Source organism: Marmota monax, unplaced genomic scaffold (genome assembly GCF_021218885.2).
Source record: "Marmota monax isolate L192 unplaced genomic scaffold, Marmota_monax_Labrador192_F-V1.1 WCK01_AAM20220418_F8-fsc00014, whole genome shotgun sequence".
Lineage (NCBI taxonomy): Eukaryota > Metazoa > Chordata > Mammalia > Rodentia > Sciuridae > Marmota > Marmota monax.
This window is the reverse complement of record NW_026695222.1, coordinates 17,790,216-17,815,000: the sequence shown is the minus strand read 5'-3', so window position 1 is coordinate 17,815,000 and position 24,785 is coordinate 17,790,216. Positions and strand designations below refer to the sequence as shown.

Here is a 24,785-nt window from a genome sequence, read left to right as displayed (position 1 = left end):
CGCCCCGCCCCGCCCCCTCGGGGTTTGTTGATGGACAGCTCAAAAGTGAACCCTGAAAGTCCCCCCAAGAAACCCGGCAGGTGCAGAAAGTCAACAGGAGGGGCGCGCGGGGAGCGGGGAGCAGGCCTGACGCCGCTGAGAGGAGAGCAGCTGGAGAAGGCTCCAGGAAGGCGGGAGGGGCGGCGAGACCCGCGCACCGGGGCTCCTGGATGACGCACGAGGGCCCACGCGCCCAGGGCCGGACTCGGGGAGCCGCGGCCCGAGGTGTGACGCACTATCTGCCAGGCCGCCAGGCACAGACCGTGACGCGCAGACCCGGACAAAGCCCCCAGGAGCCGGGATGCAGAGAAGGCGGGGGACACAGATGTGAGTAGATAGAGAAGGCAGGGATGACATGTAGCCCGACAGCCCAGGCTGGTGAGGCCTCCAGAGCCCCAGAGAGACAAGGCATGACACGCAGACAGTCACCCAGACTGGCCCCAGCCCTCGAGGAAGCCAGGAGGCAAGAGGTGCAGAGGCTCAGAAAGGAGCCTGCAGACCCCTTTCCTCCCAGGTGGAGACAGTCAGCCAAAAACCCATGTCAGGACACAGGGCTGTCAGACACACAGAGGTGAAGAGAAACAGACACATGCAAACCAGGCACCAGGATGCCCAAATGTGCATGCACACACACACACACACACACACTCACACACACACACACACACACACACACGCAGAGACAGAGCAGACACAAACCTGGCCCTCCCAGAGGCAGAGATCCAACCCCCACACAGACAGGCCTGAGCCAGACCACAGCACCTGCCAGTGTGGGCCGTCAGCGGACCTCCAGGGTGGGAGAGGAGGACACAGGTCAGCAGAAGTGAGGTGAAGAAGACAAGGAAGAGTGTGGGGGACAGAGCCCAGAGCCTGGCCAACTTGAGGTCTCCCCGACCAGAGGCCGGGGCCTTGGTGGGGCTGGGGAGTGTCCGTGAGCAATGGCTGAAGGCCTGGCTGCTGGTGGAGGAGGCTCACTGTGTAGGCCCTGCAACAGGTGACCCGGAAGGGAGATGAGGCCTATTTGGGGACCATGTGCACAGGACATGAGCAAGGAAGGGAAGGGAGTGTGAGGACCAGCCTGGGGGACTGAATTGGGTGCCAGCAAGCAGTGGGCCTGTGAGGCAGGATGCCTGGTGGCTTTATGGAATGACACGGTGAGCAGGGGTGCAAGGGGATCTGGAACTCTCCGTAGAGGCCGGCCGTAGAGGTCAGTGTGGTCTCTACCAAGTGAGGCCCAGAGTGGAGGAGGTGGCAGGCACAGCTGGAGCTACAGCATGTGAAGTGAAGGCAAAGGAGAGGGGCTCCTGGAGGATCAGGGACAGCTGGGGGCCCCAGAACAAGGCCAGCGGGGTCTGTCCAAGGTCAAGGCAAGGTCACCAAGCACAGCAGGGTGGGGTAAGAAGGAGGTTCAGAGGTGAGGTCAGCTGGGATGGAGAGGGGAGAGACCAAGTGGGGGCCTGCAGGACTCGGGGGTCCTCCTGCAGTGGGAGAGAGGAACTGTGTGGGGGTAGGAGTCTGCCGCTCCGCCCCAAGATCCTGGCTAGACACCAGGATCTGGTGGAGCAAGGAGAGTTTGCAGGAGGGGTGGAGGGCAGCGGGAAGAGGTGGTCAGAGTTGGGGCAGCCCAGCCCGCACTCACCCCTCAGGGACAGCAAGGGGAGGGAGGAGAGAGAAACGGGTTCAGGTCCACCTGGAAACATCCAGATGAGCCCCCAGGAGTGGGAGAGAAAGAGAAGGAGGCAGCGGAGTGGGAGGGGGAGCGGGAGTAGGCGGTGGGCAAGCGGGAGGCGCTCTCGCTGCAGTGACGCAGAGGACGGGGCCAGAATTCAATAAGGTTTGGAGGGGGAGGGGGAGGGGCAGGACACACAGCGCGAGCGTCCTAGGAGGCTTTCAATAATTGTTGATTGAATGAAGGGACAAAGCGAGTGCGCCCAGAAGAGGAGCAGCAGCCGAGGAAGTTCCAAGACAAATAGACAGAATGTCACACGTAGCTGCAGTGAGGGAAAAAACAAAACAGGCAAGTTGGGGCCTTGAAACAACAGTGTCACCGGTAATGGAGGCAGTCATGCGAGACTCGCGGAGGTTTCACTTGGGATCCAGGCACTTGGAGGCGTCAACCCGATTTTTTTAAATGAGAGAAAGGATGAAAGAGGGAGTGAGAGATGGGAGCGGCAGAGGGAGACAGGAGTAGGCACTCGCACACGGTGACGGTGACGGGTGACGCCCAGGTAAGGACACCCTGAGGAAGGACTGAGGAAAAGAGAAGAAGAAAGGTCATGTGGTCAGAAGAGGACAGCTCCCAGAGAGCCCAGGAGCCGCCCAGAGTGGGTGGGAGTGGCCGGCCCCAGCAGGTGTCCAGGAGGAATGGCCGGCCCTCAGGGCGCCCTGTTGGAGGCAGGGGTGCCAAGCAAGGTGTGCAGGGGAGAAGGGACAGCAAGACGCCGCCTTGGGTGGCCTTGAAGGGTGCAGGACAGGCAGCTGGGAAGAGTCCGGAGCCTGGAGCCTCACCAGGCTGTTCTGTTGTGTTGTTCTGTTGTGGGGAACAGAGGTGGGGCAGGGGTGGGTGCAGAGGTGGCCCGCAGGATCTCAGGGGACAGAGGACAATCGTGGAGCCCAGGAAAGGGGCCCAGAAACAACTCCTGGACAGACGAGCTAATGGAGAGGTGGAAGAGTGGACAGCTTGCTGGTGCTCATCTGGACAGAGCCTCAAAGATGGGCACGAGAAGGGACCCGAGACACCTTGGGGGCCAGCGGGGGAGAGACCGGACACTGGCCTGGAATCTCCAAGCTGGGGCGGGAGGAGGAGGGCAGAGTGGGCGCAGGGCAGCCCCTCACACGCGCGCCCTCCCGGGGCAGTTGGCCATGTGTTGACCAAAAGAGAACATAAAGGAAACTCCCCCAGAGTGGGACAAAGAATTAGGGAAAGTGACAGAGATGGCCCGCGGTCAGACAGCTTGTCACACACACACATACACACACACGCCTGTCCATGGACGCTGCACACAAGAGCCAGGGCAGACTTCAGGAGCACCTTAGAGACAGGGAGAGAACAGGCGGGAAGGAGGGGAGGCGGGCTCACACACACACACACACACACACACACACACACGCACACACACACGCCAGCAGAGGCAGCTGCTACGTGAGTGTTCCAGGAAGAGCTGTTGGGGGAAGAAGACAACCCGGCCCACAGCAGTGACCCCACACCTGCAGGCTGGAGGGCAGAGCCACAGGCCGGGAGGGCAGGGCCCAGCGCCACGCAGGCACTGGCACAGCCTTGGGAGGCCCGGGCAAGGGCTGGGGGCACGGAACAGGAGGTGGAGGGACAGCCAAGCCTGCGGGAAAGAGAAGACAGGGCACACACACAGATACACACACACACACACACAGAGACACGGGCGCACACACAGGTGCGCGGCACAGTCACATCCTAACGGGAAGCTAATTAATGCCTGAGCTTAGAAACCCAGAGGCTGAAACAGAAAGAAACAAAGAAACAGAGACAAAAAGGAACAAAACGAAAGAGAAAGAGAAAGAGACAGGAAGACAGAGGGGACGAGAGAGCAGCGCCCAGCCACCCAGGCCGCCTCTTAGGAACCGGATTCGGATTGAACGAAGAGACCCACCGAGAATGAAAGAAAGAGGACAGTGTCCTAGTGATGTGAGGGACCCTCGGCACAGCCCCTGCTGGATTCAGGCCACAGTAAGGGACCCTGTGCCACAGACACCGGCCTGCACACACTGTGCTCCAGTGCACACTAGCCACACACACCCCAGGCAGGCGCACGGCGGCCACAGAACATCACACAGTGCAACACACACACACACACACACACACACACACGCGCGCGCCTGGACAGCGGGAGAGGAGTGGGGGAGCTCGAGGTACAGGGAGGAGAACGGGGTCCAGACCCAAGAAATCACACACACGTGCACACTCACATGTGCACACTCACAGAGAGCAGCAGGGTGCCCAGGGCAAAGACAGATGAAGCCCCAGCGTGGAGAGGGACATGGGAGACCAACAGGAAGGGCAGGAGCTGCAGGCCTCCCTCCTCTCTTGGAGACTGTGTCTGTCTGTCCTCTCTCACACTCTCTGGCCCTGGCTCGGGCTTTTCTGCTGCCTGGGGGCCCCCTCTGCTGCCCCCCTCCCCTCCTTTCTCCCACCCATCCTTTGGCCTTTGCTTGCTCCGGGGGACTCCCTGCCCCTCTGGACGGGCTCAGAACTGGCTCCTGAGGTCTCAGGCCTTTCTGCATGTCCCTCCCTCCTGTCCTTCAGGCCTTGCCTTGCGGAAGGCTGGACCTGGCTGATTTCCTCACCCCAAACCCCTAACCCCAGCCGGGGGGCGGGGGGCCTTCAGCAGGGGCTCCGTGGAGCTGGCCAAGGGAAGGACGCAGAGCCAGAGAGGGGACAAGCGGACGAGGGCTTCTGCGCCTGAGTGAGAGGGAGCGGGAGCTTCAGGACTGAGCTGGAGAGAAAAAGCTGAGGACCAAGGAGCGAGCAGAGGGCAGGGGAGGGAAGGGTCCAGATAGGGCACGAGGTGGGGCGGGCCTGCAAGAGGGGCCTGGTGCCCACGCACACGCCTGATAGAGGCTGCCCACACGCACGGAGCCAGGGCCTCCCCTCAAAGGGGGAGAGAACAGGGGGTGGGAGGAGGGCTGCCCCTCTGCCTCGCTGCCATGCACAGGGACACGGGTGCACCGCACACAGGCCGCGCTGCAGGCAGGAGCACCATGGAGTGACAGGAGAGCAAGCCCTGGGGATGGCAGGGACTCCACACAGCTGGTGCAGGGGGCGGGGCAGCGGGGCAGCGCCCTGGAGACACCACAGGCCTAGGAGGCAGGAGGCCCAGGGACGGGCCGAACCCCCCCACAGACACCAAGTCCACCCGTGTGCTTTGAGGGAATCAAAGCCAAAGAAGGGGACAGACCGGCTAGCGGCTAGTGTGGGAGAGACGGACAGAGAGACAGAGACCGAGGGAGGGGACAGGCACTCACACACACCGTCTGGCTTTGATGCACGTCCCAAGCCCAGCATAGCGCAGAGACAGTTCATGGGGGGACAGGGACCCACAGTCGACCGGGCCCGGCCAAAGAGGCACCAGCAAATCTCCAGCCCACGGGAGCTTTAGGGACTATAAAGTGTTTAATTTTCTCTTACAATAAAATAAAGATGAACTTTGGCTCAAAGGAAAAACAGATTTTTTAAAAAAATAGTGCTGGGGATGAAACCAGGCCGTCGCACAGACGGGCCAGGCAAGCTCTCCCCCCCAGCTCCACCCAAGCCCTTAGAAAATGTCTCAATACACAACAGTGACATGGCCCCCTTTTTTATCAATGTTGTCATAAAATACAATTTTGCATTTCTTTTATGGAAGAAGAGCCCACAAAAGTCAGAACAGGGCTCTGTCTGGGTGCCAGCCTGGGCTGAGGTTAGGACAGATGCCATCACAGGGAACACCGGAGACACGGGGACCGGGAAAGGGGCCAGGCTGAAGAACGAGAGACGTCAGGGAGCAGGAGCTCGGTGCAGGGCAGTGGGCAGGAGCAGGGAGCGCCGGGCAGCTGCAGGAGCCTCAAGTGCCTGAGGGGGGGGGGGGGACAAAGAACCCAGCAGGCAGGGAGGGGGGGAGAGAGAAAGTGAAGGGCCACAGCAGAACCCCAGCCCCCAAGGCCTGCGCCCAGCACCAGAGGGGAATAGCGCTGCCTCTGCAGAGGGCACAGGAGTTTAGGGACTCGGGTGGGCTGCAGGCGGGACGCCTGGGGGTGCTGCAGGGAAGCCCTCCTGGAGGCAGCCCTGAGGCGGAGGCTACCTTGAGACGGAGGCTGCAGGGAGCATGGGCCATGAGAAGTAGAACACCCTAGGACCCCCAGGGATACAGGAAAGCAGGTGGGCGCCTGCACGCGCACACACACCCACACGCGTGGACGCCATAGGAGAGGGGGAGGGAGACAGGGAGACAGACCCTCTGGCTCAGGAATTCAGCCACATCAGCGTGCGCACACACACCCGCCCCAACCTGGACAATCGGGGAAAGAAATGGGCATTCAAAAAGACCACAGCAAGAGGAAGGCAGAGGCTGACACTCACACGTGGACACTGGTCCAGGATCCAGGAGACATGCTGCTGGGGCACAGTCCCAGCTCGGGGTGGAAACCCAGGAGAGGAGAGGGTTGGGGACAGCAAGAACCAGGATGCACCCCCCGGGGTCAGAGAGCTCAGCCTCCGCCAGGTCCCTGATCTCTTTCCCTCCTGTCCCCACCCTTCCTGTCCCAGCCAGCCTCTGTCCAAGCCTTCTTCTCCCCCCTGCAAACCACAGCTTTCTGGAACCCATGAGAGAAAAACAGGAAAGGAAGACAGATGAGAGGAAATGCAGGCCGTGCGAGCGTGCGTGTGTGCCTGAGTGTGCACAGGCAGATGCACCCCGTGCAAGGTCTGGGCAAGAGAATTTCGTAAGGGGGGACACAGGGAGGGAGGAGAAAGCCAGCGCAGCCAGGAGCAGCTCAGACGGGAGACCGGAGAGGCCCGCGCTGGGGCCCAGGAGCGCGCCCACCACCCTCCAGGCAGGAGGGCGCGTCGGCCATCGTGGTTGGACGGTGAGTCTTTCCTCCTCTGACAAAAGGGACACAGATTATTTTTGTCATGGAGGAAAATATATTTTATTTTCTCAAAAGAACTGCATGCAGAATAATAGCAAAAACTCACTGAAGGCAGAAGGGGAGGCGGGGAGCACAGGTCCAGGTCCCGACCCTCAAGTGGTGGGAAACGGGACAGGGCGGAAGGAAGAGCTGAGGGGCCAGAGGCGGTGGCCCTGGTGGCCACAGCAGGGTGGACATCGCTTGCCTTCCCCTCTCTGTGCCTTGTCGGTGATGCCCGGGCGCATGGGTCACACCTCCTGACTTCACAGAGGACACACATCACAGACCCCTACCCATGCCCCACCCCTGCCCCGGCAAGCCCATGGGGTCTCCAGGGGTCCATTCTGACCTGGACCCAATGGCATTTGTTCGTGAAATTAACCCTGAACTGAGCAGTATCCAGTGTTCACCAGCTCTGGGGGGCGGAAACCCAGGAGAGGAGAGGGTTGGGGACAGCAAGAACCAGGATGCACCCCCCGTGGTCAGAGAGCTCAGCCTGCTCCAACTCTAGGGCCACAGGGGCCTCGCCCACACAGGCGACGTCTGATGTAAGACGAGGGTCCTTCCACGGGCGGTGGCAGATCACCTCCGCAGGATGGACTCTGGGGGTCTTCGAACTTCCTTCAGGGCCAGTGCTCGGGTCCGTCGCAGACCACCCCCACCCGGCACCCCCAGGGACATAGGAACCCGGCACAGCCCCATCTCAGGATCGCCACCTACACAGCAGCACCCACTCCACTTGGGCCTGGCAGCCCCCGCGGCCCCACCCAGTCCCCAGAGTCTGCTGCCACCACCGCCAGGCATCCAAGTCCAGAACCTCCCAGTCTTTGGGGTCCTGGGCTTGGCCTGGCGCTTCTCCCAGTGTGACTCCCCAACACAGGTGCGGACTGCACACACAGCCCCCGCGGCCATCCCCATCGGATCCTGTCCCTGTGGCCTACTGCCCTCCAGCCACCAGCATTACTGGGACAAAGGCCCCTCTGACTGCAGCTGCCCCCACCCACTCTCTGCACACAGTAGATGTTCAATAAACCCGCAGCCACGTTCTGAGGTCTCTTTGTGTTTAATCAGACAATATGCAAAGTATTTACAACCAATTCTAGGTCCCCCCGCCCCCCCAAGCCTGGGCCATGGAATGTGGGACCCCCAGGCCCTGCCCAGAGCCAGGGGTCCCCGAGGCCTCTGCATAGTCACCTGAAATCTACAAAACACTGTTTAAAAAAAATAGGACAGTATGAGGACGCCTTATACCAAGGGCCTTGGGCAGCCGGAGGAGTGATGGGGAGCGCAGGGGTGGGCGGGCCCAGGTTGGACTGGGCTGCACAGGAAGAGCCCTGGGAGACGGACATGTGTAGGAGGAAAAGTCGGGATTTCCTAGGCAGGTGCCTCCTTCCCCCTGCCAGGGCCTGGCTGGCTCAAGAGCCCCTGGCAGCGGGGACGTTATTGCTGTGATGGGGACAGTGGGTGGAATGGACCACGTGTCGGGGGACAGAGAGGGGGCATTTTTTACATGTTAAATATGGACACACATGGAGACACACACACGTGCACACACACATACACAGGGGCCCTTGGCAAGATGCCACAAATCGTCAGCTGCCCACTTTACAGATGGGCACACTGAGGCTGGAAGAGAAGCCACCACATACCCTGAACAGCAGAGCCAGGGCCCCAAGTCTCCCAACGGGCTCACCACAGGTGCCCTGCCACAGGGGTGGACAGGGCTGAGCAGCCGCAGAGACCGCGGCCACACGAGGGGCAGACTCCGCAGCTCAGAGCAGCAGCAGGTGCCCGAGGTCACACAGCCCCTCGGGGCCCGCCCTCTCCGACCCCGGCCAAGGCACTCCTCGCCCTACTCGAGAGTTCAGGGTGCCAGCTTGGGAGGAGAGCGGGTACCACGTTGAAATGTTCAGGACAAACTGGGAAGGAGGCCCGGGGTTCCCTCCGGAGGCCAGCCCAGAGCCTCAGCCTTAGCTCTCCCTTGCCTCTGGAACCCAGGAGCAATGCCCTGTCATAGCTGGTGGCTCCAGGAACCCAGACCACCTGTGGGCTGACGGAAGCCCCCACACCTTCCCCTGCGGCCGCTCCTTCCCTCCCGGCTCAGCCTGGCCTCCGCCTCCGTTCTCCTCACCCCCAGACAGGCCTTTGCCATCTCTAACCCGTCCTGGCCCCTTGTCCCCTGGGCTGCTCTAGTCTGTCCCTAATGCCTCTGAGGACAATTCTCGGTTCCTGAGGAAGACAGAGGGAGCACCAGGTACCATCCCTCAAGTGCTCTGGCATCTGGGGCAAGTCACATCCTCTCGGACTCTGCTTTCCCACAGGTAAGATGGAAGAAGGGAACTGAAGATCCCCAAGGGCCCCTGGGGTGGACGGGGCAGGGCTGGGTCACGCTGGGCTGGAGCAGGGGGCCCTGGGCCAGCAACCTCCACCCACGTTTCAGAAAGAAATGGCGAGGGGCGGGCGGCGGGAGGCTGAGGGCCGGGGCCACCGCTCCTCTTTGGAAAGGCTCTTTGGCCAGCTGTGGGGACAGGCCGGGGGCCTCAGTGGAGGGACAGAACCAGGTGAGCGGGCAGGTTGAGGCTGGAAAGACGGCGCCCCAGCCCCAACCCTTCTCCCCTGTGTCTCCTCCAGGGACGGGCAGAGGAGGGAAAGTGGAGAGGAGGCGGGTGGCCAGGGCAGGCCCTGGGACAGTCACTGTGCCGGCTCTGGGCCCGTCCTCACGGGCGCACCACACGTCCCAAAGCCCTTCCATGGCCCCAGAGACAGAGCAGCCTTGACCCTGGCCGTCAGCCCCACAGGAGGAGCAGCAGTGGGCGGCAGAGGAGGCCAGGCCCCGCACGCACGGGGGCTGGAGCCGAGAACAGTCTGGCCCGCCTGCTCCTATAGGTTCTCCCCGGGCTGGTACTGGGGCTCCGTGGACGTGAAGTAGTCCTCCAGGAAGGCCTGCAGGTACTCAAAGGTGGGCCGCTCCTCGGGCTCCTTCCGCCAGCACTGGCACATGAGGTCGTGCAGGGACTCGGGACACTCGGGCGGGCAGGGCATCCGGTAGCCCCGCTCGACTTGATCCAGCACCTCGCGATTCACCATCCCTGGGGGCAGAGGGGGCGTGAGGAGCCTGGCTCCAGGCAGGAAGTGGGGCAGGAGAAGATGATGGGGACAGGAGAGCTCCGCCCAGGCCCTGAGAGAACCTAAGGCCAGCTGCTCACTTTTTGTTACACACTGGGGAAGCCGCTGGGAGGGAGTGGGGCTGCCCGAGGCCACCAGGGTCCAGGGATTCGGGGACCAATGGGGTCTATGGACGCTTCTCACCAGGGTAGGGCACTCGTCCCTTTGTCGTGAGCTCCGTCAGCAAGATTCCAAAGGACCACACATCTGACTTGATGGTGAACCGGCCGTAGAGGGCGGCTTCTGGAGCCGTCCACTTGATGGGGAATTTGGCCCCTGTGGGCGGGAGAAGGTCAGGGAGTTGCAGCAAGCACTCTGCCCCCAAGGCCCCCTTCTCATCTCCGCTTGGCAGATGAGGAGACCGAGGCTCAGAGGCGGAGCGTGGCCTGCTCACCTTGCCGGGCCGTGTACTCGTTGTCCTCGATGAGCCGGGCCAGCCCGAAGTCGGCCACCTTGCACACCAGGTTCTCCCCGACCAGGATGTTAGCGGCGCGGAGGTCCCGGTGCACGTAGTTCATCCGCTCCACGTACGCCATGCCCGAGGCGATCTGCAGGCAGAGCCGAGCTGGCTCAGCAGCCACCTCAGCCCTCCCAGGGTCCCCGCACACGTCCAGGATGCGGCCATCCCAGGGGGGAGCCTCCTCCCTGCCCTCCCCACAAAGGCTGCAAGAATCGCTGCTGCTGTAAAAGGCAGGACCGGAGCTAGCAGGGGGAGGGGCTCCAGGCAAAGGGGCCATCATGACAGAGGCAGCTGGGCAGCGGGGTGACCAGGAATACAGCCCCAGCTGGCCCGCAGACACAGACGCAGGCCAGCTCCTGCCTGCTCTCCAAGGTGCCTCTCTGAGCTTCAGCCTGCCTCAAGTGGGAACAACAGCTAATCTCATTCTCCTGATTCTGATCAGGAGCGATTGAAAAAGTGGCTGTGGGCTCCACCCACAGCAAGCAGTAATGCACGTTTGTTGAGTGACTAAATGACCGCAACAGAGAAGGAAACTGAGGTCTCATGGTCAGTCAGTGGTTCCTGATGCCCAGGTAAGGTTCTCTGTCTAGAACCACCACTCGCTGCACCTGTGGGTGGTTCCAGCAAAGTGGGGAGAGGAAAGTGTGCAGCACTCCAGGCAGGCCTCCCAGAGGGGGCGCTCAGGAGGCTGGAGTGGCCGTGGCAGGTCTGGGACCTGGAAGGTAGGGCCCCGGCTGTGGGAGGCGGGATCGGCCAACTCACCTGAGCGGCCATGTCCACCAGCTGTGGCAGGCGCAGGTACTTGCCCGTCTCCCCCTTGAGGAAGTCCAGCAAACTCCCTGAACAGAGAGACAAGCTGTAGCCCTGGGCTCCCGCCCTGCACCAAGAAGCTGCGATTCCCAGGCCCTGTCCCCGGGCTGCTGGCCTTGCTGTGACCAGCACAGCAGGTGCTGCACGGCCCTGTTTCTGGGTAAGTGTCACTCCACGCCTGTCACTCAGAAAGCAAGCAGGACTGGCAGGGAGGCCCCGCCCACTGCAGGTGGGGAGACTGCACAGTGGGACCTGCCTGGTGATAAGAAAGGGTGCACAGTAGGGCGACTCTCTGAGGTCAAGGGGACTCGTGTGAAGTTCCCCAGTCCACACAAGCCCACCACAACAGAAAGCAGACAGTGGTCACCTGGACTTAGGGCCCAAGGGCATCATCTGCCAAAGGGGAATGGGAACTTCGGGGCGATGGAGACGCTCAGGCTGTGGAAAGGGGCGTAGAGAATCCCTGTGAAACTGCACTGGCCGGGTGCCTGTAATCCCAGCTACTCAGGAGGCTGAGGCAGGAGGATCGCAAGCTCGAGGCCAGCCTCAGCAACGTAGTGAGACCCTGTCTCAAAATAGCATTTTTCAAAGAAAGGGGGGCTAAGAGTGTGGTTCAGCGGCAGAGTGCCTGCATGGGCGAGGCCTGGTTTCAACCCCAGGACCAACAACAGCAGCAAAGTGGCCGAGTTCAAGCCAGGGACTTGTCTGGGCCTGGGTCAGCTGGGGGCAAGGAGCTCTCTTTTAGCCCAAGGAGAGCAAACAGCTTTAGAACACCAGCGAACGACGCGTGGAGCTAAATCACCCAAACGAACCGAGAAGGGAGAGGGCCATCTGGGGACCTTCCCCTGACAGGGGGACTTGGGTCTGTGCCTTCACCTGTGCAGAGGCCCCTCAAGTGGGGGAGGCAGCTCCCCTCCGCCGCCCGCGGCTCACCCTTGCTCATGTACTCGGTGACGATGTAGATGGGCTCCTCAGACACCACGGCGTACAGCTGCACCAGCTTCTCGTGCCGCAACTTCTTCATGACCTGGGCCTCCTGCAGGAAGGCCTCTGGGGACATGGTGCCCGGCTTCAGGGTCTTGATGGCCACCCTGGTGGTGCCGTTCCAGGTTCCTGTCGGGGAGGGACATGGGCTGCCTCAGCGGAGGCCCCAGTCAGGTGACATGGGAACGGGATCTGCCTGCCAGACGCCTGTCCCAGCTCCGGCCTCCCCGCTGTGTGGCAGGCCAGCGCCTTCCGAGCCTCGGTGTTCCCACGTATGAAATGGGCACGAGGACCGAGAGCGCCCCGCAGGGCCAGTACGAGGAAGAAAGGACTCTGGCACCCGTCCAAGTAAGAGCAGCTGTCGCCGGGGATCTGGCCACCTGGCTGCTCATCTGTGGTCGGCTGAGGGCTGAGGGGGGAGTGCTCCAGGGCTCCAGTGGGGTACTTGCCCCGTGGGGCTTGAGGCTACTTGATAAGTGGCTTTGGCCCATTCTGTCACCAGGCTGGATCCCAGTGGGCACAGGCCACCTGTGAGCGGCTCACAGCATTTCCTGCGTCTACCTGGAGCACCAGGGAGGAGGGGGAGTCTCCCCACAGACACCACATCGCAGGCTGGGACAGTTTCCCTGTCACCGAGGAGGATGGGGGACCCAGGGCTTCCTCAACTGCTCCTCGTGGGTCTGAGCCAGGGAGCAGCTCCCCTTCGCACTCCTGCAGCTCACGGCCTCCCCTTCCTGGACCTGGCCTCCAGCCTCCAGGCCTCTGAATAGGGCCTCTGCTGCCTCCAGCCACCCTTGGAAGGGAGGAGAGCAGAGAGAGAGGGACCAAGTGATGTCCTGTCAGCCTGGCGAGACCACCTGACAGGGGCCTGGAGCCACAGGCCAGGAGACCTGGCCCAGCCCCACCTCTGCGCTCCTGGGTGCAGACGCTGGTGGGCAGGAGAGGGGCCTGGTCTCCTCGGGCTTCGTGGGGCTCATCTCAAGGACGATCTTGCCGCGTCTCCAGGTTAGACACCAGGTTAGACAGGAAATTGCTAACAGCCCAGAACATGCCAAGCCCTCGGCTTCCCGGCCCTCCCGTGGCCAGCGGGACTTTCTCTTCGCATGGCCGAGAGCTAACGTGCGGCCAGGCCAGGGCCGGAGTTTCCACACTGCCCCTGCGATGGGTCCAGAAACACTGAGGCTCAGAGTGAGACCACCCAACCCAGACACAAGAGGGTCTCCGGGGAGGACCAGCGTCCAGCCCTGAGCAGCTCTTGGTAGACAGGCGCCTGGGTCTTTAGAGGGTGGGCCGCAGGGAGTCTGCCCTGGCGGGCTCACGTGGAGCCCAGCACTCATGGCTGCACCCCAGCTGGGTGATGTCCACCACGGGCAGAAGTCCATGTGGTTCAGAGGCCACTGAAGAAAAGGGGACCTAGGGCAGCCACACAGAATGGACACCTGCCTGGTCCCCGGGGCGACCCTCCCCCGGGGGCCTTGCTCTCCACGCACGCAGCTCTCCTTACCCATCCACACCTCCCCGAAGCAGCCCTGGCCCAGCTTGACCTCCAGCCGCAGAGACTCCCGGGGGATCTCCCAGGCGTCCTTGGCCAAGCCCTGGGTCTGCGGCTTGGACGTGGGGCACACCGTGGTGAGGCGGTGGCACAGGCCGTCTGCATGTTCTGAAGACAGAGAGAGTGGAGCTCAGGTGTGTCTCCCTGGGGCCTCCGGGTCCCCAGTGTATGTGGCCTTACTCATCACATGCACAGAGGGCAGGGGACATGCAAAATGCCCTTGGAGAGAGGACCCACGGTTGTACACGCCCAGCCTGCGCGCCACGGTGCCCTACACCTGCTCGCGGGCACTCCTTCACTTACGCACCAGAGGTGAGGGTGCCGGGGACCCAGAGGGGAAGAGTGTGGGGAACCTGCCTGCAGCTCGAGGCCTGGAGGGACCAGGGCCCTTGGTCCCCACCCAGTACCACCAAGGGGACGGGAGTGCTGTGCTGTGGGCGAGGAGGCAGGTGAGCTGTGCACAGACCCCAGGGGAGGTGGCTATGGCCGGATCCTCAGCAGGACCAGGTGGGCATCCCCCAGAGGGCTGGAGCAGCCACTCAGAGCCCACAACTGCAGGTGGAGGCCAGGAGACCCTGCGCACCTGCTGTCACTATTCTAAGACCACAAGGTAGCGCCCCAGGGGCTGATCGAGAGAACAGCGTCCCCTACAGCAGTGGCTCCTAGAGGAATGTGGGAGGCCCAGGCCCTAGAGGAGGAGGCTCAAGGTGGGCAGCGGATCGTCCCACACAGGGTCACCCCACACACAGTCCCCATCATCCAGATGGGTGGCCATGGGACAGCCTGACTCCTGCTCTCTCTGTGCTCTCCCCTCCCTCCTGCTGCCATCAATGTGGCAGCCCCCTCTCCCTCCCCCAGTAACCGGTTCAGACTGGTCCTAGAGCTGCAGAGCTCAGATCTACACCAGCCTCACTCAGGCAGCCCCCTCCTCACCGGGCAGCTGCAGTGGAGGGGAGGGGGAGGGGGAGGGGGAAGGGCGCACTGGAGTAGTAGGCCACCAGCTGCTGCAGGCTGTTGAACTGGGTGCGGGAGGTGATGTAGAAGCCCCCGCTGTCCAGCTTGCGGATCTTGTAGTGCTTCACGTTGAGGCCCTTGGCGTTGTCAAAGTCGGACACGGAGAGGCAGTAGGCACCTACGGGCGGGGCCGGAGGGAGAGGGGCCGTGACCACCATGCCACCACCTCACAGGCCCAGGCACTGAGCACTGCCCGGGGCCCAGGGCCGTGCCTGCCTGACTCTGGAGGGAAGAGAGGCGGTGGGTGAGCCCCTAGCACAGAGCTCACTGAGCTCTGGGGCAGCCACAGAGGCCGGGACAAGCAAGCCAAGGGACACCTGAGCAGAAGAGGCCCACCCCGAGCCGTAGCCCTGGCAAGACTTCAATCCTGGGTATGCACCCTAGCTGGGTGACCTTGACAGTGGCTCGCCCCTCTGGACCTCACTTTCTTCCTCTACATCAGGGTTACTGGGAAGATCCAGCGAGGCCACATAAGGAGGCCTGGCACACAGTAGGTACTCAGTACGTGTTTGCCAGGAGCCCGGGCTGCCCACATGGCTGTGTGTCCCTGGCCTGGCTGCCACACTCCAGTCTGCACACAGGGCTTTGTCTGCAGCCCTTGCTGCTTCCTGAACACCACTCTTGGCTGGCATGGGGGCAGGTGCGCACCCTGACTCTGGGCAAGTGACACTGGCCAAGGCAGCAGCAGCCCTGGGCGGGAGACCCTGGGTTGGGTGTGGTGGCCACAGCTGGTGGCCCCTCCATCCCCTCCTAGAAAACAGCTTCCTCCACCTGCAGACCTGGCCAGGAGCCCCTAACCAGAGTCAGGGGATGCTGGAGGTGGCCTTGTGGAATGAAGCTGAGCCCCAGAGGTGGGACTCAGGAGCAGGCCAGTCCCCAGGGCCCACAGGCCTCCCCTGGACAATCCTCAGGTAGAGACCACAGTCCCAGCTACAGAAGAAAAAGTCAGGCCCAGAGAGGAAAAATGACCAGCCTCCGGCCCCCCCTGCCTCAGGCACAGAGCTGGGACCCCAACCACACCTGAGGGTCCAGAGACAGCTGGGGGCAGCTGTGGCTTCTGCCTGTGGCCCAGGCTGTGCGCACACAGAAGCCTCAGGCCTGAAGCTAAAGCAAGCCCTGGCCACGCGGGCAGGACCCAGAACGCCCTGCCCAGCAGCCACGTGCTCACATTGGCCCGTGCTCCCCAGGGCCCAGGCACAGGTCAAACCACCACAGCTCACTCCCAGGAAGAGAAACTCAGTCCCGCCCCCCCTTCTGCCTAGAGGGGAGCACAGCGCCACCAACCAGCGATCCTAACCACACAGGCTCGCACCAGGACCTGATGCTCCGCTTTCCCGCCCCCCGCTGAGCCCCAGGCCCACAGGAAGCAGCCCAGCTCGGTTGCCATGGTGACAGGGCTCCTGCAACCCACTTTCGGAGGGACTGGAGAGAAGGGGGGCGATCTTCACTCTCTAGTGGGGGAGGGCTGCAGGGGGGAGGGGCCAGGGCTGTGGGGGAGGGCGCAGCCCCAGGGGCCTGGAGGGGAGAAGAGCGGCCACCGCAGGGGCACCTAGGCTGGAAAGGAGTGTGACACGACCTCCTAACACTGCACCCCCTCCTCATCTGAGAAACAGAGGCCAGAGAGGCCGAGCCTCGGCTCACTAACCCCCAGACGACTCAGTATTCCTCCCATACACTTCCCTGACCTGCACCCTGCCGCATACCCAGCTCCTCTGCATCTGGAGGGTTCTCCCCCGCCACCCGCCCAAACGACCCGCAGGAGTTCGGTGCCCGCCGCCCAGGGGAGGCCGCCTACCTTTCGTGGTCTCGCTCTCTCGCACCAGGAAGGTCCCTCTTGGGTTCTCCGTGTTGAGCAGCAGCCGCTCTGACTCCCGCCTGGTGATCTTGCCAAAATACCATCTGGGTGGGGGGACGGGGGCCGTGTTGAGGGCCCAGACTCCTGCCACCCACGGGGCCCCTCCTGGACGTGGCTGAGCCCCAGAGGTGGGATCAGGAGCAGGCCAGCTGCAGAGGCCGGCAGGGCAGAGGCCATACTCACTCCTCAGCCTGGATGGAGTCGGAAGGCGCCACGTAGTTGCTGGGGATGTAGCCGGTCTGTCCCGTGCTGAGCGAGTGGGCCAGCCACCAGTCTCCCTCTCTGAGCAAGGGGAGGAGGGAGCAAAGAAGAAGGGGCCATCATCAGGTGAGCCCAGGGGCCTGCCCTAACCAGGGGCCGCGGCAGCAGGAGGCACCAGGAGGCGGGGCCCACCCCGCGTGCCCAAGCGCACCAGCTGGAGCTGGCCAGGCTCCCCGGCCTCCACTGCCAAAGCTGGCTCAGGGAGCTTCGTCCAAGCCGGACAGGCCTGAGCTCAGCCAGCCTTCGGCCCAGGCCAGGCATGTCCTGGGGCAGGAGGGGAGCGGTTCCTTTCAGTACCCAGCCACCTCCAGCGCCAAGGGCTGCGGGGGAGGGCGCACCCTGACTCTGGGCAGGTGACACTGTTACGGAGAGAAGACCTTCAGAGTTCCCCAGCCCTACGACTCAGAAGCCCAATCCTGGAAGCTGGTGAGCCCTGCATGGAGGCAATGGGTGGCCCTTCTGGGGCCTGGGGACAATCTAAGCCCCGGCCCTGCAAGCTAGAGCAACGCTTGCCTCTGCTGCCGATCCCAGGCCCCAGCTCAGGGGCCTCCTGGGAACTGCAGGCCTCCTTCGCAGCTCGTCCACACACGGGGGAAATGGAGGCCAGAGGGGCGGGGACTTGCCGTAGTCACAGAGAGTCAGGTGGGAGGACAAGGTGGCCCGTGAGAAGGAGGGGAGGACGGGAGAGGGACAGGCAGGAAGAGTGCCCGGCGAGGTGGGGCCGGGCAGGGCAGGGGCGCGAGTACCTTTGCAGCCATCTGAATGTGAACCAGGTCTGGCTGGAGCGGGGTCCAGAGACAGAGGAGGGAGGAACAAGCGGGAGCCCAACGGGAGAGAAGAGGCAGAGACGGGGGTGGTGAGAGGCAGAGAGGCAGAGAGCGGGCAGCAGGAGAGCCGGCAGTGCTGGGACAGGGACAGGGCAGCCGCAGAGGCTTCACGTCCAAAGCAACCAACGGGGACAGGGAGAGGGTCCACGGGAGAGAGGAAAGGCCAGTGGGCAGGACAGCCTGGGAGCCGGGCCACCCGTCCAGCCTGCGGTGCAGGCGGGAAGACTGAGGCCAGAGGAGCAAAGGCCTCGTCCGGGCCACGCAGCCGGCCACGCCCGACACCGGATGAGGGGCTCCTGGGGGCTGCACGGGGCTGGACAGCTCCTCGGCCCCCCTCCAGGGCGGCCCTGGGGCCTCACGACACATGGCCCTGGCCAGGACCTACAGAAAGGGCCTTGCCAGCCGCCACACGGTGGGCACCTGAACCAGCCAGAGCCCTGGTCCTTCCCGCGCCCGGCCATAGTCTTCAGCTGAGGCCAGGAGAAAGCAGGGAGCTCCCCAGGCACCTCAGAGGACAGGTGAGCACCCACACCCCGGGCTCACTGGGTGGGCTGAGGCAGGGCGAGAGTGTGCGGGGTGCCTTCTGGATGGAGAGAGACGGGGTGTGGCTGGGCTTGTGGGCCTGAGTCTGCTACCTGACTGTGCCCTCGGCTCAAGCCCACCTCGGGGAAGAGGCCATTGGGCCCCACCACCCCTGTGCACCCATCTGTGGGCACCTGCACTCTTCTTTCCCCATTTGACCCTCAAAGTCACCCTCGAGGAAGCAAGGCAAGGCCCCAACCCCCAGCTGAGGAAACCAGGGCTCAGAGACACCTGCCTGGGAGAGAACAGACCAGCACTTTCTTTGTAAAGTTGGGGAAGCTGAGGCACAGACAGGGGCAAGGACTTGTTGTTCAAAGCTACAAAAACTCAGGTCACAGGGAAGAGTCGAGCTCCTCCCGTCCAAAACCTCTACTTCTCCAGTGGGGAGAATGAGCACAGAGAGGGCAATGACATACCCCAAGCCACACAGCAAATCAATGGCAGAACGAAGGTGAAAACAAGGGCCCTGGAGTGCCCACAGCCAGAGCAGCAGGCCCCTCAGCCTCGCAGGGGCCTCAGAGAAGCCAGCGGAAGGCACAGGAGCGGCTGCAGGATGGGGCCAGGGGACAGGACGTACCAGACTGGGCCAACACCCAAGGCCTAAGGTCCAAGGTCTGAGGCTACAAAATGAGGCCAGAGACCCAATCCCAGGGATCCCCGGGTGCCCAGCCGAGGGGAAGGCTGGCGGGAAGCACGTGCCAGTCAAGCAGGCCCCAGAAGTGGTGGGGTCCACCTGCCTGCAGCAAGAGCTCCCGACTCCTTGCCATGACCCACACAGGAATTTGGGGGTTCACAGCAGGTTTGGGGGCTTTTTCACGAGGCGCAGGGACAGAGAGCATGACAGCTTTGCTACAGGACTCAAGGTCCTGGGCCTCAGCTGGCCCTGACCCCAGTGGTGTCTGAGAACGTCAGCTCCACAGTCGGCGGCCCTGGGCACTGGCTGGGTGACCTTGGCCCTGCGCATCATGTCCCCGGGTCTCGACTTCCTCATCTGAAGGCTGGGAAAGTCCTGCCTCCCTCTGAGGAGGTCAAATGTCAGCACAGGGCCTCAGACAGAGCAGGTGCTGACTAGCTCTCTGGACGTGGGGCCTCCCTGCAGGGCCTCCCTGCTCTCAGAAGCATCTAAACTCCAAAGCGGCAGCCCGGGTGCGGGGAGCATGCCTGCCACCTACCTACCCAGAGGGCAGAAGCAGGAGGATCACAAACGAAGGCCAGCCAGGGCCACCATCTCAAAGTAAAAAAGGACGAGGGGCATAGCTCAGGGGTAGAGCGCCACTGGGTTTGATCCCCAGGTACCACAAAAAACATTAAATTAAATTAAAAAAATAGTCCCAGTCTCCAACAAGGATTTGCTGTGTGACCTTGGGCAAGTAGCATACACTCTCTGGGTCTTAGTTCTCTCACCTGTGAAGAGGAGATAATATATGCAGAACCTCCATTGCATCAAGCTGGGCTCAGGATACGCTGAGATAATGACCACCCGAGCCTCAGTTGGCCCACCTGACAAATGGGGGCATCCATTCCTATCTTCCCAAGTCAAGGGTCTGGGGGTTCAAACCTGCCCAGGTGGCCATGAGCTAGCTCTGCAAGGAGCCCATTTCCCAGATGGGTCCAGCCTGGTGGAGGCAACCCAGCCTAGCATCAGGAGTAACTGCAGCACTGATGGATCAGGCTGAGGCCTTGTGCTGCAGTCAGTGCCTTCCCTGGGGTCTGGTCCTCTTCAGGTGGGCAGGAAGACGGGAGGGAGCCACACATTTCCCACCCAGCCCCCTTCCACACCGCCAGGGGAGAAAGTGTTGGACCAGGGGTCCCTGCACTGCAACTTCACACCCCAACCGTTGCTCATAGCTGTGTGACCTTAGCCAACTGACCTCACCTCTCTGAGCCTCAGGTCTTTGTTTTGGACACTAATCCTTGTGTCCAGCCAAGCTGGACTATAGATCCAGTATGTGGCTCTGGAAAATGGAACGTGAGGTCAGTGTGACCAGTGACACTAACTTGCTTGGGCTGTTGGGACTCGTCTGCAGACAGGTTGGGCAGCTAAGCAAGGCCCAGCCTGAGAGGGACAGAGCCAGGGCTGAGCCAGCCAGAGCCCGGGTAGGGGGCAGCAGGACAGTGAAAGCTCCAAGCCCTGGGGCCTGGGGCCTGGTCTGGGGGTGGGGAGGGGAAGGCCCGGACAGGCCCCTGGAGGAGGCAGAGGCATGTCCTTGGGGCTCGGAGTCCTGAGGTGCCTTCCCCAGGTGTCTGGGCAAGGAGGCAGAGGCCAGCTGAAGGGTGTGGCCAGGGGGCAGCTGCGGGGACTGGGGGGGGCCAGGGAAGCGGCTCCGCCGTCTGAGGGAAGTCAGGCCTCAGGCCGCAGCCGGCCTCCTGGCACACAGACCCAGGCGGTTTGGCACCAAGACCCGTGCCCAGCCGTCTCTGTGAGCACCCAGGTCAGCCCCCTCTCTCCCCAGACACCCAGCCCAGCCCCCCACGCCCCCACAGGGCTCCCGTCAAACTCAGCCGCCAGCCTAGGTCCCAGTGCCCCTGAGCCACAGCGGTGAGCGTGCGGGCGGTCCCTGGGGGAGGTATGAGGTCCCAGAATTGGGGTGGCCCATCTTCCACTGACCCCAAGCCCCTTTCTCTCTCCTCTTCCTCTAACGCCGCCCACCGTACCCCCCCACTTCTAGGCTGGGGCTGGGTAAAAAGGAGGAGGAGGCCCCGACAAGCAGCCCCGCCACAGCACCCGGGTCCTCCAGGACGCCCAGGGCCTTCCCACGGAGGACCCTTTGTCACTTCCGGCCTCTCGGCTGCCCCAGGCCCAGCTGAGCACCCCAGCCCACCCTGGAAGGCAGGAGGAAGAGAGGGCAGGGGCCAGTCATGGGAAGGAGTGGGGACGGCCCTGTGGCCCTAATCAAAGAGGCAGACTCAAGGCCCCGGACTATCTGCCTGCACACCTGGGTTCCAGCTGTGACCCCCTGAAACTCAGCCTGGCGGGGACCCCGTCTGGGCATCCTACCCCCAGGGCCGCTGGGCTCTGCGTGCTGCACTGGGGCCCTCCTACAAGGACCCCGAGCTGGAGAGCCGGCCTCTCGGCGCAGCTCTACCTCTACCAGCTGTGTGACCTTGGGCAAGTCATTTCACCTCTCTGGCCTCAGTTTTCTCATCTGAAAGAAGGAGCAAACAGGAGTTCCCACCTCTCAGGGCTGCAGTGCTACATAAATAAAATAACGCACCTTAGGTCGCTCTGCGTGTGGCTCGGCTCGTACAGAGCGCAGCGTAAGCATTAACCCTGATGGTGCGCCCTGCCCCAGCACTCTGGGCACCCTGGAGGACTGAGCAGGGTTCCAGGGTGCCCAGACGGGGGAAACCCAGGGAGGCCCCCAGGGAGCTCCCCTTCTGGGAGGAAGCAGATTCAAACAACTGGTGACAACCAGAGAATGGAACCACACTGGGACCCCGGGCCGGGGCAGAGCGCAGTGGCTGCAGGGCCTGGGCAGGGTCCAGGGCTCAGTTTCCAGAACCACCAAGACCAAAACCAAAACCAGAAAAGGACTTGGACTCTGAGGTACCAGGGCAGGGAGGGGAGAAGGAAACCCCCACCAGGACAAAGACCTGGAGAGGGAGAGTGTCACAAGGTCCTCGCCTGGCCTGTAACTTGGTAGCCATGTGGCCCTGGGTAAGGACCTTCACAACTCTGAGCCTCAGTTTCCTCATCTGCAAAATGGACACCCCCTCTCCCCATCACGACTGCCCTGGCAGGGCCAGAGAAAGGAGCAGCGGGAGGGGACGGGGTGGGGACAACTGACACGGCACCTCTGTGTCCTTCTGCCTCACAGAGAAGCCAGCCCTGTGCGGGACCTTGCGGGGAGGACAGGAGTCTGCCAGGCAGGGATGCGGAGGGTGTTCCAGGTGCAGGGAACGGCATGCACAGGGAGACACGCTTGGGGACGGTGGCTATGTCCACCTCCTTCGCCAGGCCTTTGAGGACACTGGGAGGTGGATTCTCCTCTACCCTCCAGAACCCCTCACGGTCCATGGCCCCACAGGCGGCAGCCCTTCCAGCCCTGCACCTCCCTGAGGGGCTGCCAACCCCAGCTCCACCTGCACATGACTTCACTGTCCCTCCCAGTCCCTGTGGTCATCACCAGAGGCACACTGCAGGGCCAGGACCTGACCCCAACCCACCCTCTGCCTGCCCCTGGCCAGGGCTGGGGTCACAGAGCCGGCTCGCAGCCACTCTGGCTCCAAAAAAGAATGGACAGGCCTCTCCACCCCGGCCGCCCAGGCCCAGCGCTGGGCCCTGCATGCAGCCGGCACTCAATGGGGGCTGACAGACCAGAGGGACGGGGAGTTGACGGGAAGGGGGCAGATGCAGTGGCGATGGAGCACCCCGGTCTCGGTCTGGGACCTGGTCAAGCAGGGCTGGGTACAGGAAAGCTGGGGAGCCCGGGTGGTGGAGACAGCCGAGGGCCAGGGACCACAAGCAGGGACACTGGGTGGCGAAGCACATGCAGACAGCAGCCCCCAGCCCAGGCTGAGCGCCCCCACCCGGCCCAGGGAGTGGGTACACACCTGACATCCACCTTCCTCCTGAGGCCAGCGAGAGAGAAGCGAGAGAAGAGGCTGAGAGGGCTGCGAGGAGCAGGCAGGGGACCCAGGGCCTGCTGCGGTCCACAGGGACTGCCAGCTTGGGCACAGCCTGCTTGGGGCCGTGCCACCTCTGCCAGCAGCTCCTGCACAGGTGGGAGCCCACCTCCCCCGTGAAGTCCCCCGAGGGGTCCAGCAGGCAGGGGTAAGGGGCACTCACGTGTTGTTGACAATCTGGAGCCGCTCCCCTTTCTTGAAGGACAGGTCGGTCTCTGTCCGTGACTCGTAGTCATAGAGGGCCACAAAGGTGGTCACTCCGCCTGCGGAGACGGGGGCAGATGTCAGACCAGCGGGGTCAGGAGTGAGGCCTGTCCTCCCTCATCTCAGCACGCAATCCAGGGACGCGTGGGCGCGTGCAGCCGTGGCACTTGTCCCCAGCCTGGGACACCTGTGAGGCCCGTGGGGCGCTTGCGCCCTCCAGCCTTTGTCCCTGCTGGGCTTCAGGGGGCGCTGGGTGTGTCTTGTCCGTGTGGGGTCTGTCTCGCCCCATCCCACTAGAAGCTTCTGAGAACAGACATCTTTGTTCTGGCCCCAGCCCCGGGCTCCCAGTAGGTGCTCACAAAATAACTGGGGCTGACAGAGCCAGGGAATTAAGGGCCTGCTCCCGGAGGGGCCGCTGTCCCTCTGGGGATCTGGAGAGAGCAGCAGGTGACCGTCCACTCAGAGGCCCCGGGTCCCCCATGTTAAATGACAACCCCCTTTTCCATGCACCCTGCAGCTCCCAGCAGCTTCCCCTCCTAAGGCGCTCACAGTCCCCTCCTGTCCTTCCTCTCCCTGGGCCATTGAGGCAAAGGTCCAGGCTCCGTGACTATGTTTTGAGCAAATGAATGGCTGTGTCTGTGGGTCCGTTTGTCTCTCGTGGGTGTGTGTCTGCGTCTGGGCGGTCCATGCTCTCCACGCGTCTGCGCGGACACCCGTGGACCAGGACACCCGTGGACCAGGACACCCGTGGACCTGGACACCCATGAGCACGGCGTCCCGGGTCTGAACGGGCGCTGCCCGCGACCAGGGCCTTGGGTTATCTGTGCGCGAACTGTGCGGGGAGTGCGTGTCCCTGCGTGCCGCCCCATGGGCACTGTGCCTGTGAGTGTCCCTGTGCGTGGCTGGCCTGGGAGCCTGGGGACCAGCGGGCGGTGTCTCCCGCTCTCCGGCCGCTGACTGCCGGGTCCCGCGGCGCCGGCAGAGGGCGCAGGGGCGCACTCGGGGCCGCCCGAGCCGCCAGGTGGCAGCCTCGGCCCGGGCCGGTGTGGCCCCTGCCTCTGGGCCCAGCGTCCCCCTCCAGACCCCGCTGCACTGAGCACGTGACTCACCCCACCGAGCTCACGGCTCACAAAGCCGTCCCCACCCGCGGCGCCCGGGACACTCCCTGCGGGGCCCAGGACGAGGACCCGGCGACCCTTCCCCTCCAGCGCGGAGGGGTCGGGCAGGGACACTGACCGGCCAGGGGCCCCGCCCTCTGCGGGGAGGTGACGGTGTCCGACGAGTTGAAGCCCCCGAAGAGCTTGGGCTCGGCGGCCGCGGGGGCGAAGGCGGCGCCCGGGCCGCGGAGGCCGTCGGCGGAGGCCGGCTTGCTGGGCGTCTGCGAGGCGGGGAAGGCGCCGCCCGCCGCGTGGGTGCTCTCGGCCGGCTCCAGGCTGCGGCGCCGCTGGCTGGCGTCCTTGGGCTTGCTCTTGTTGCTACCCATGGTCCTGGCTGGGACGACAGGGCCGCGGGGTGGACGGGCGGCCGGGCACAGGCAGGCCACCCCACACGCCCTACGGATGGGGAAACCGAGGCCCAGAAGGGGACTAGCCTCTTGGGTGAGTTGGCCTCGGCCCCAATCTCTTCATACTGAGGATACCCCTAAAGGGCTCCTCTGGAACAGGGTGAGGCTTGGGAGAAACACTTCATGACCAGAAGCCCTGACCTCCGAGTCCCTGTTCCAGTCCTTCTATCTGAATCATGTCTATGTCCCCAGCTCCTGGCACA

General features: G+C 63.3%; 1 protein-coding gene and 1 long non-coding RNA gene across 7 annotated transcripts in view; both read right to left on the bottom strand.

Moving 5' to 3' along the window:
- Positions 1-6,315, bottom strand: part of LOC124085959 (uncharacterized) — a 17,768-nt gene extending 11,453 nt beyond the window's left edge. The window contains exon 1 of the long non-coding RNA XR_006849639.2: positions 6,131-6,315. This is a non-coding gene — a long non-coding RNA (uncharacterized LOC124085959). The remainder of the gene's footprint in view (positions 1-6,130) is intronic.
- A 1,407-nt stretch (positions 6,316-7,722) lies between these two features.
- The window catches only part of Src (SRC proto-oncogene, non-receptor tyrosine kinase), a 42,916-nt gene continuing 25,853 nt past the window's right edge, over positions 7,723-24,785 (bottom strand). For 3 of the 6 annotated variants that reach the window (XM_058575431.1, XM_058575433.1, XM_058575432.1), the window contains exons 3-15: positions 24,255-24,509; positions 22,978-23,077; positions 22,743-22,760; positions 17,526-17,558; positions 16,702-16,800; positions 16,459-16,562; positions 14,632-14,781; positions 13,602-13,757; positions 12,047-12,226; positions 11,066-11,142; positions 10,238-10,391; positions 9,988-10,119; positions 7,723-9,767 (exon numbers count right to left, since the gene is read on the bottom strand). In XM_058575431.1, the coding sequence (XP_058431414.1) occupies positions 9,559-9,767; positions 9,988-10,119; positions 10,238-10,391; positions 11,066-11,142; positions 12,047-12,226; positions 13,602-13,757; positions 14,632-14,781; positions 16,459-16,562; positions 16,702-16,800; positions 17,526-17,558; positions 22,743-22,760; positions 22,978-23,077; positions 24,255-24,501 (1,659 nt within the window). In that variant the 5' untranslated portion in view covers positions 24,502-24,509 and the 3' untranslated portion in view covers positions 7,723-9,558. The remainder of the gene's footprint in view (positions 9,768-9,987; positions 10,120-10,237; positions 10,392-11,065; positions 11,143-12,046; positions 12,227-13,601; positions 13,758-14,631; positions 14,782-16,458; positions 16,563-16,701; positions 16,801-17,525; positions 17,559-22,742; positions 22,761-22,977; positions 23,078-24,254; positions 24,510-24,785) is intronic. The other 3 variants (XM_058575434.1, XM_058575435.1, XM_046433366.2) reach the window with 3 other exon arrangements.